This window comes from Zootoca vivipara, chromosome 13 (genome assembly GCF_965207765.1).
Source record: "Zootoca vivipara chromosome 13, rZooViv2.hap1.1, whole genome shotgun sequence".
Lineage (NCBI taxonomy): Eukaryota > Metazoa > Chordata > Lepidosauria > Squamata > Lacertidae > Zootoca > Zootoca vivipara.
Genome location: NC_142596.1, coordinates 9,597,971 through 9,608,970, shown reverse-complemented (window position 1 = coordinate 9,608,970; position 11,000 = coordinate 9,597,971). Strand labels below are relative to the sequence as shown.

Sequence of the window (11,000 nt, the reverse complement as noted above, 5' to 3'; positions counted from 1 at the left end):
CAGAATGCGGCAGCTAGACTGGTGACTGGGAGCGGCCGCCAAGACCACATAACACCGGTCTTGAAAGATCTACATTGGCTCCCAGTACATTTCCGAGCACAATTCAAAGTGTTGGTGCTGACCTTTAAAGCCCTAAATGGCCTCGGTCCAGTATACCTGAAGGATCGTCTCCACCTCCATCATTCTGCCCGGACACTGAGGTCCAGCACCGAGGGCCTTCTGGCGGTTCCCTCGTTGCGAGATGCCAAGTTGCAGGGAACTAGGCAGAGGGCCTTCTCGGTGGTGGCGCCTGCCCATTGGAACACCCTCCCAACAGATGTCAAAGAGGAAAATAACTACTAGACTTTTAGAAGACATCTGAAGGCAGCCCTGTTCAGGGAGGATTTTAATGTTTAATAGATTATTGTGTTTTATTTTTCTGGGGAAACCCAGCCAGATGGGCGGGGTATAAATAATAAATTATTATTATTATTATTACACCAAGCAGGGCCGTCTCAACCATGTCGGGCGCCCTGGCGCGGAGATCACTCCGGCGCCCCTGCTTCGCCCCGTTTCTTGTCGCGGCTGGTGGGCGGGCGCAGGGCGCAGCACGGCTTCCGCGCGGCTCCGCCGTGCGATGCCCCCCTTCCGGGCTGGCGCCCTGCGCCACCCAACCTGCCCATAGAGCCGGCCCTGACACCAAGGGTCCAAAGACACCGTCATGAGGCCAGTGGCCTTTTTTGCCTTTCTGCAAAGTGTTGGAGGAATGCCGAGCGACACGCCATGGCTTGAATAATATCCCTGAGGCTCGTGGCGCAAGTGCCAGGTTCAGTCCCCAGCCAAGGGATCAAAGAGGCAGCTGATAGGAAAGACGTCTGCCTGAGCTCCTGGAGAGCTGCTGCCAGCCAGAGCAAGCAATACTGGGCTAAGTGAGCAATCTGGCCTTGTAAAAGGCAGCTGTCTATACCCACGTGTGTGTGGGGGGAGGGTATTAGGGGCTGGTGGCCCTATTTGTGCTGCTCACCGATCCTAGCACCCCCCCCATTACACTTCATGCAAACACTGTACCCCCTAACAGCTCCTTCAACCCCCATAGCCTCATGGCTCTTCCAAGCCTGCCCCCCCCTCCTCACAACAAATCCAGGCACTACAACTCCTCACACGCGGTGGGCAATGACAGCCTAATGTGTGTACAGTGGAACCTCTGTTTACTAACGTAATCCATTCCGGAAGATCGTTTGACTTCCAAAACATTTGAAAACCAAGGATCAACGGGCTGGCTGCAAAGTCAATAGGGAAAAAAAATGAAAAATGTGTCTCGGAAGCTGTTCAACTTCCGAGGCACATTCGAAAATGGAAGCAATTACTTCTGGGTTTTTGGCGTTTGGCTTCTGAATCGTTCGCCTCCCAAGATGCTAAAAAACCGACTGTGTCAGGTTTTTCCACTGTGTCAGGGGATTGTTGCGGCTACTCCCGAGTAAAGACGCTCCAGTCTGCTCTGTCTTTAAGAGCTTTATTGTGCATACTATTTACAGTGCAGAGACATTAGAAAACATGACTGCCTAGTCTGATTCAGAACCCGGCAATGGCGCTTGTCTGCTTTTGCGCCAGCATAACAGTCTGGGGACCCCAAAACGCCACCCCCTTGCATGACCCAATGTGAGTGCCGGAAGGGGCTGCGTTCCTTGTCCCGTCCTTTGGCTGGAGCATTGCTGAGGCTCCGACACCTCCCTGCACTGTCCTTCCTCCTCTGGCCAGCTAGGTCGGTGCCAAGGCTCTGATACGTCTTGGAGCCCCCTCTCCATTCCGCTCCATTCCTCATTCCCTCCTCCTGACCCGCTGCTTGCGCTGTCACTGGGCGAAGTGCTGGTCAGGATGACTGGGGGAGGGTCCCTATAGAGAGTCCCCCTGACACACTATATGCGGCTACTCCCGAGTAAAGACGCTCCAGTCTGCTCTGTCTTTAAGAGCTTTATTGTGCATACTATTTACAGTGCAGAGACATTAGAAAACATGACTGCCTAGTCTGATTCAGAACCCGGCAATGGCGCTTGTCTGCTTTTGCGCCAGCATAACAGTCTGGGGACCCCAAAACGCCACCCCCTTGCATGACCCAATGTGAGTGCCGGAAGGGGCTGCGTTCCTTGTCCTGTCCTTTGGCTGGAGCATTGCTGAGGCTCCGACACCTCCCTGCACTGTCCTTCCTCCTCTGGCCAGCTAGGTCGGTGCCAAGGCTCTGATACGTCTTGGAGCCCCCTCTCCATTCCGCTCCATTCCTCATTCCCTCCTCCTGACCCGCTGCTTGCGCTGTCACTGGGCGAAGTGCTGGTCAGGATGACTGGGGGAGGGTCCCTATAGAGAGTCCCCCTGACACACACTATATATTTGGAGAGAGAGAGAGGGCACAGACTTTTTTTTGCAGAGGGGGTTGTCACCCTTAGATTATCTCCAACAAAGCACCCACAGCAAGCCAACTTTATAAGCGACCCTTTCACTAACACACCAGATGATTATGCGTAACTTTATTTTTTTCCAGGTCCCAGTTCACAGGCTGTCCTGCATACCTCCAAGTAGGTATCTGTTCTTTGTGTGGGTTTATGTGGTGTGCAGCTGCTTATAGAGATGGAGACCAGCTGGTGCCCCTGGTCTCTGGACCTCCAGGGGGGGTTGGACTCCCCAACTCCCAGAATCCCTGACCAGCAGGTATGCTGGCTAGAGCTGATGGGAGTTGCAACCCACACCAGGAATGGTGGGGTTTGTACAGTGGTGCCTCGCAAGACGAATTTAATTCGTTCCAGGACTCAATTCGTCCTACGGAAAATTCGTCTTGCGAGTCGCGGTTTCCCATAGGAATGCATTGGAACTTAATCAATGCGTTCCTATGGGCCCCGGGGGACTGGCGGCGGCATGGGTCGGCGCTTCGGAGAAGGTGCAGGGCTTCTCCGAAGCCCCGTCCCATGCTGGCTGCGGGCGGGGGGGGGGAGAAGCACTCCCCCCCGCCTGCCTCGCACCAGCTGGCATGGGACGGGCCTTCTTTGAGGCCCTGCCCCATGCCGGCGGTGCGTGGCGGTGCGGTGGCTGCCCCTGCCTGTCTTCCCCCCCCCCATGCCCGCTGTGTGCGAGGCAGCAGGGGGGAGAAGCGCTTCTCTTCCCCCCCCCCCCGCCACCTTGCACACAGCCGGCATCGGACAGGGCTTCGGAGAAGCGCTGCGCCTTCTCCGAAGCCCCGTCCCATGCTGGCTGTGCGCGGCGGTGCGGTGGCTGCCCCCGCCTGTCTTCCCCTTGGCTCGGGGAAGACAGGCGGGGGCAGCCACCACGCTTTGGCTCTGCCCCCCTGGCAAAGGAAGATCAGCTGTCAGCTTCCCGCGCTGAAGGCTGATCTTCCTTTGCCGCCTTCCCGCGCTACATTTTATGGCCGCGCTTCGCAAGACGAAGGGGCGGCCATAGAAAACCTTGCCGTCTTGCGAGTCCCTCGCGCAACGCAAAACTCTTTCATCTTGCGAGTTTTCCGTTGCGCGAGGCATTCGTCTTGCGGGGCACCACTGTAGTTCAGCAACATCTGAAGGGCCAAAAGTTCCCCCCTAAGTAGTAGAGCCCATGCTTTGCCTGCAGAAGCACCCTGGCTTTGACCCCTAGCACTGGGATGGGGAAAGTGGATGCACTCCTAATGTTGGACTCCAGCTCCCACTAGTCCCGGGCAGCATGACCCAATAGGCAGGGTTAGTGGGAAGTTTTAGCTTAAAGGGTAGCGGGTGCTGAAAAATACACACACACACACCCAGTCCTAACACCCTAGTGATTTATCGCTGATCAGAGTTAAATGGACTAGTGGCTGGGTTCAAGGCATCTTGGTTCAAGGTGTCAGAGAGACAGGGGGGGGGAAGGAAGATTCCTGCCTACCTTTGGCCCCACCCCCTGCCAACCAGCTGCCCCTGGCAGTTTACTCTCAAGGCAATGTAGCCCTTAACTGAAAGAAGCGCCCCCCCCCCCAAACCACCTGCCCTGGAATAATGGTGCTTTGTGAAATTTTGAATGGTAGTGCATAGCCAACCTTGTTGTGGGGGTGTCCCTGAGCAGGCTGCAGAGAGGCCCTGTCCCCAGGGGCTGGGGCTGTGGCAGCTGTCCCAAGGTGCCAGATGACGATGCCAGCCTTGCTTGAAAACATAGTTTGAACCTCGCTGTTCCAGTGTGAATTGCCTGGAGCCGAGATGGCCGGCTTGCAGCCATCTTGGCATGTGCGTGCCAGTTGCCTCATCTCTCAGCAGGCAAAGGGTGCTTAAGAAATCAATTGGAAAATGCGTCAAGTTGTGATAAGCTGTCCTAAAGCATTAGATGTCAGGGACTGGGCAGAGGAGGAATGATGGAGACCGCCTCCCAAGCCTGACCCTTTCAGAGAAGAAGACGACAGTTCAGAATTACAACAAGGGTTTGAGCGAGAACACAGCTCAGAGGCAGATGAGGGGGGGGGACCTGGGAAATAGTGGGAGAGGAGGAGGAGGAAGCACCAAGGGGGGGGGACAGCTGGTGGACACAGTGTCTTTAGAAAGCATTCCTTACCCTCCCCCCCAACCTGGCAAGCATTGAAAGTAGGAGAGCAAAGAGCTCAAAGGCAGAGGGCACTTTTCAGCACCCGTAGCGATGATGCATTAGTAAGTGGGAGAGACGGAAGGGGTGGAGACTCACTCAGGACAACGCCATTATTCCAGGAGGCAGCATTCCTAAGCCTCTCTCTGTGAATTTTGAATAAAAAGCAGATGGTAAGGACTTTTCCTTGTCTTATCCTTTCCTGGCAACCTGCCGTGGGGGTTGGTTCCTCTGCCGCCTGACATTAGCACTGCAAGTGTGGGCATCAACGGGTGCCACCTCTATGATGGAGATTTCAAAAGGTTGCAGTGATGCTATTATCCTGCACTCTTGCTTAAGAACGTGGATGGGGAACTTGTGGCCATCTCAGGTATTTGCGGGGCCACAACTCCCATCAAAACCTGACCATTGGCCAAGCTGGCTGGAGCTGTTGGGAGTGTGGAGTCCAGCAACATCTGGAGAGTTCCAGGTTCCCCAGCTGTGTGCTCAAGAACAAGGTTCACCTAGCCCCCAGTTTCTTTGCAAGAAAACCAGTATTCCACTGCAAATTGTCCAGTGGACTCCAGTTGACCTTCTTCCCTCTCCATGGCTTAAGAGGATCTTTGCAGGAGGTTGTTCAGGTGTAGAGTCCCACCTAGGGACACGGAGGGCATTGTGGTCTAAGCCACTGAGCCTCTTGGGCTTCCCAATTAGAAGGTCGGTGGTTCAAATCTCTGTGACAGGGTGAGCTCCCCTTTGCTCTGTCCCAACTCCTGCCAACCTAGCAGTTCGAAAGCACGCCAGTGCAAGTAGATAAATAGGTACCGCTGCGGCGGGAAGGTAAACGGCGTTTCCGTGCGCTCTGGGTTCTGTCACGGTGTTCCATTGCACCAGAAGCGGTTTAGTCATGCTGGCCACATGACCCAGAAAGCCTTCTGCGGACAAACGCTGGCTCTCTCAGCCTGAAAGCCAGATGAGCGCCACAATCCCATAGTCACCTTTGACTGGACTTAACCACCCAGGGGTCTTTTACCTTTTTATCTACAGTCCCACCTACTGGGGGAGTCCAGGTGCGAGTCTGTTGCATCTTCTGAGTGAAGGCTGTGTATTTTCTGACCAGTTTGTAGGACTGCGATGGATGGTTGTGCGTTGAGGGCACAGGCACTAATTTGGCTGAACGTTTATTATTAATTTTTTTTGTTCCCCAGGTGATCTTGCAGAGGAGAGCCCAAAGATCAACACTGGAGCTTTATCACCAGACGGCTTGAAGTCAACAGATGCAACCAGATGTTTACAGGGTATGACAGCCCAGTCTCTCACCCAACACTTCGCAGGGAAGCATAAGCAAGGCAAAAAATATAGATTGGCTTCTTGCTTGTCCTCCAAGACCCGCCGAAAAATAGATGATGATATGTCTCAGGGAGCCTCCTCACCTTCTATCCGAAGGGATGCTGCATTAAAGGGAGCAAAGTTGCAGCCTGAGAAAGACTCTACCTCTGTGGCCTTGAGGACCAAAGGACTGCCTCTTCACTCTAAGGCCGCGGAGCGGCTTTTGCCAGCCCTTAAACTGCCCGGGGCTCTTAAAGTGAAGCTGGCCGATTCGGATGCCAGGAAAACAGCCAGTACCTCAAAGGGTCTCCATCACCGCCAGAAATCTATGGTCCGCATCAAATTCCAGAACGCCCTTCGAGATATTCAGGGGCCACCGGCCCACACAGCTGCAGGGAAGAAGAGGGGGAAGCCATCTTCACTGCTCCTGAAGAGGTTCAGGCGCCGGGCAGCGGGCGGTACAAGGGCCTCCCCTTTGCCCCCTCAGTATCCGGAACTGGTTGGCAAGCGGATCAGGCACTTGTACGAGGAGAAGGACAAGACGGAAGCATGGTACCCAGGAGTGGTGCTGCGGATTCACAAACGCCACAAGAACCCTCTGAAGACAGTTTACGAGGTGCGATACGACAGTGAGCCAGAGTGGCAATATTACCTCGAGATTTTGCAGGACTATAAGAAAGGCTGGTTGGAGGTGGATGAGTGAGTGAGCGGGCGTGTGTGTGTGTTTGGTGTGGGTGGGGAGAATGAGATAATGTCAAATTGGGTCATCCTGCTGGCAGACTGGAACCCCATTAGCAAGGTGCCTGAAAGCATAGCTATGTTCCATGGACCTGGGTGTCTCCCAGGCCTAATCTCCATGCATCTTGGGAGAGGCTGAGAAGGACTCTCTCCAGGTGTTCCTCTGGTGGCGTGGAGCCCGCCAAATGTCACAGGGCTCCACATGTCTTCAGGAAACCTTGGCACATTGCGGTAGTTTGTGGTGGCAGCCATGCCCAAAGGAGGAACATGGGAACAGGACCTAGAGTTCTCAAGATGGCTTCTGTGCTCTTCCTCCCGGCCCCAAAACACACTGTGCTTGCTGCTGAATGAGGCAGCTGGCTACTGGTCTTTTAATACTCCTCCGTTCAGGGTTGAGGTCCAGGTTTGAGGAAGCCCCTTGGTCTGTTTGCCGCTGGTGGGCCTCCTCTTCTGTTGGTGGTTTAGCTAGCTGCGGTGACAGCTGTCGCCCTCTAAATTTCCCACAGTGCTCCAGTGACAGCAGGTCACGGGCATTGTGGGAAAGGAAGAGCTGCCTGGCACTGCTCAGAGGGCCAGCGACAAAAAAGGAGGTGTGGATCGCTGGATCCCTTGCAAACCACGAGACTTCCGCGTATTCCGAAATGGTCCAGACACAATTCTTAAGCAATGGCCAGTTTGGGTGCTGGAGAGAAAAGATTTTGCTTGGCAGTTTTTGAGTTCATTCTCCTTCCTGCTGTCTCCACACCCATGACAAAAAGCACGAATCCAGCATTACTGGTCCAGGGGCATAAGAGGGCCACGAACTTCAACTGTGACCACTGGCCCTATTTGCTCACCCTGGTGAACAATAGCAAATGGTTCGTTGTGAACACATTGATTTTAGCTGCTTTGCTACTCGTTGCTGTCGCAAGGAGAGAAGCAACGCATGGTCCCTGGCGCAGCATTCTGGCTTGCTGCCAACTAAGTCAGAATAGATCCATTGATATTAATCGACTTAAGCCTGTTGTGTCCAATCATTTCAGCGGGTTGGCTTTGAATTGGACTAGCACTGCATCCAAGCCTATGTCCAGGTCAAGAACCATGGTTTGTTTTGTTCAAAAACCAACCAACCACGGTCAGCACCTGAGGTTTGTTCATGGCTTACCTCTCGGGGGTTTCCTTGGGTGGAAAAAAAGACCCCTGTTCCGTAGTTTGAGACATAATGCTACGCCCAGAATCATCAGTTTCTTTCTCCCAATGGGGTGGAAGAAAGCAGCCCAGATCATCACGTTTGCAGTAAAAGCCATTCACCTTGGTTTGCCACAAAGTGTGGATTGGGCCTGCAGTTTGGTTGATTTGCTTGTTGAGGCAGCAGGCAAGACTGGCGGGTGGGTGGAAGAGAGGAACGGATCCTTGCAGCATGGAGGCAGGAGCTGTTGCTGTACTAGCAGCTTCTTCTTCTTCCTGCTTTCTTGAGGCCTCCAAAAAGAGATGAGCAGCACCTTTCGGGAGTCCTGCCTCCCCCATTGGCATTGCAGAAAGGGCTGCATTTAATGGGTTTCCTTTTCCTGTAGAGGAATTTCACTTATGGGAGATGCCACGCTACCTACCCGACTCTGGTTCTTTTTATTTTTTGGATGCCTTTCTTGCCAAATTCACTTGCTTAAACCATGCAGGTGAGGTGGAAGCCCTGTTTTCTGAGTTACAGCTTTTCGGATTCAGCATGGCTGAACACGCCTTCATACATCCATATATGGATACAAAGGTATCACCGCACATAGAAAGCTAGCACACCATGGTTCTGTTTCCCCCTGATGTGCTACTTTTCTAAGTGTGGCAGGTTTTTTCTTTTCTTTTTGAGGCCGGAGATTTGTGAAGCATTCAGTCTTGGTAGTCTCCACCCATCACCGTCAGAAGAGAATCAGCCTAGAAATAACTTTACCATTTCACCTGCTTTCTGTGATAACAACGACCCATGCTTAATTCTAATGGGGACCACCTGATACATTTTTTCTTTAAAAAGGACAGTTTCCCACCTGTGTGTGTATTTTAAAAAAGAGAAGACAGGTTTGAAAAGTCCTGGTTTCTCCATAATGTCAGTAGGGACATGGCTCCTGGACTTAAATGTCTGGGTTTTTTTGTGGCATAAACTACCACATTTTGGAAATGTGACAGCTTGGCCTTTATAAGGAGTTGCTGCTGCCTTCAGATCTTTTTTTTAAGGCTTCAAATTTGGTACTTTATTTGTGTGCAGGTTTTCAAAGTAGTTCTTGGTACTGTTTGTGGACTTAGATCCATCACATGTGCAAATCATCCAAGACACCTGAAGACGTGTTTGTGCTGGTGGCAAAACTACTGTTCTGAAAAAGAGACGTGGGCCAGTAATGGAAGATAGTTTTAAGGCAGGACTGTGGTGCTGCCCAGATGTTCTTGGGCTGCAGCTCCCATTCGTCCCTGACCATTGGCCATTCTATGAGAGTTGGGTGTCTAACAGCAGTCGGCCCTCTCCCTGCCACACATTGAAACCCGCAGCAGACTGGAAGGCTTTGGATATGACAAAGTTCCTTTCCAGCCAGCTCTGGGCAGAATTCAGAGATTAGGTTTGTGTAAAAAACAACAAAACACCACAAGCTGGGTCACAGAGGAAGCGATTTATCTTAAGCAAATCTGAGGCGAGGGATGCATCACGATGCCCCTTGTGCTCATGTGATATTATCTAGAGGCAGCGCCGCTTGCCATTTTCTCCTTGTTATTGTTGTTGTTGCTGATATTATTGTTATTAATATTATTTCCATGGTGCACTGAGTGTGCAGATCGGTTTGGAAAGGGAGGGGAAAGCCTGCCATTCACCCACCTGCCAGACAATTTAAAATGGGGTTTTTTCTCTGCCTCGTTTAAGTACTGTGCAACCATTTGGAGACAAGTGTTTGATACTGTATATTTTGTACAAAGTTCCAATGAGAGCACCTTGGCCTTTTTATTTAAATAAAAAAAAGTTTTGTAAGGATACAATTTCTAAGAGGTGCTTCACCAAGATTAAAATGTCTGTTTTGGAATCTGTGTGTCGCCGTCTTCTCTTTGTGTGTTCATTCATCATTCTGTTTAATAGCAGACCTGGGTGACCGAGTGCCTGTCGTTTTTGGAAGTGCAATGGAACCATCCCATAATACAGTAGTGCTTTCAGTGCACATTAGTGACACTCTAGTGCAGGGATTAGCAACCTTTTTCAGACCATGTGGTGGGCCAGACTATATTTTGGGGGGGAAATGAACGAATTCCTATGCCCCACAAATAACCCAGAGATGCATTTTCAATAAAAGGACACAGTCTACTCATGTAAAAACACGTTGACTCCCAGATCGTCCGTGGGCCGGATTGAGAAGGCAATTGGGCCGCATCTGACCCACGGGCCTTAGGTTGCCTACCCCTGTTCTAGTGCAAGTCTACACTTTTTTAAAAATAAAAAAAATTCTCCAAATGGCCTGTCAAGAACTTGGATGCTTCCAGGACAAATACAACACTGGAGAGGTTGGTGCTAAACTGGGTCTTTGACCCGGGTGAAATAAAGCCCTTGAAAAATCCTATCGTTTCTTAATTTCTAGATTTAGGGGGTGGGTCCCCCAAAACATTTAACATGAATAAAAAGTAACCCGAAAGAACACAACTGGTCTGCCTAGAACAGGGCTTCCCAAACTTGGGTCTCCAGCTGGACTACATTTCCCATCATCCCTGACCACTGGTTCTGCTAGCTAGGGGAGATGGGAGTTGTAGTCCAGCTGTTTTTGGAGACCCAAGTTTGGGAAACCCTAGTCTAGAAATCCCTAGTCTAGAAATCCGTGAACAACTGGCAGGTAAGGTAGGGGAAGGAGAGCTTTTTCAGCCCAAAGACTGAACCCCCTTGCAGAAACACCTATACAAATGTGTGCGTTTGCGGGGCGGGGGGGGGGGAGAAGAAACAACAGTGGGTGGAGGAACTTGGAACTGGGAGACCAGGGTTCATACCCCCACTGAGCCATGAAGCACACTACTGGGTGACTTTGGGTGAGTCACAGTCTCGACCTAAAACCATGTACAGCACCTTGAGCTCCTTGGAGGAAAGGAGGGAGAGAGATTCAACAAAGTGCTCCCTCGCCCAGTAAAGCGAGATGAGCACCGCAACCCCAGAGTCGTTTGCGACTGGACTTAACTGTCAGGGGTCCTTTACCTTTTTACTGTTGCTTATATGCATGACCAACCTGTTAAAAACAAAATCAATATGCTAAAAGAAAAGCTTTTTAACACATTGTGAACAAAACTATACCCTTCCTGCAGGACAGAAACAAAACGTTTGCAGAAAACGAGTCTATGAGGAAAGGGCAATGAAATAAAATCAGGGGCCAGCAAACTTTTTCAGCAGGGGGCCGGTCCACTGT

At 51.6% G+C, this 11,000-nt stretch overlaps 1 protein-coding gene across 3 annotated transcripts in view; it reads left to right on the top strand.

Annotated features, from left to right (window-relative positions):
- The window catches only part of PRMT2IP (PRMT2 interacting protein), a 45,603-nt gene extending 35,959 nt beyond the window's left edge, over positions 1-9,644 (top strand). The window contains exons 3-4 of one of the 3 annotated variants that reach the window (XM_035131373.3): positions 2,516-2,549; positions 5,751-9,644. In XM_035131373.3, coding sequence (XP_034987264.3) covers positions 2,516-2,549; positions 5,751-5,754 — 38 coding nt within the window. In that variant the 3' untranslated portion in view covers positions 5,755-9,644. Of the gene's footprint in view, positions 1-2,515; positions 2,554-5,750 lie in introns of those variants that run through there. The other 2 variants (XM_035131372.3, XM_088656595.1) reach the window with 2 other exon arrangements.
- Positions 9,645-11,000: the final 1,356 nt, after the last annotated feature.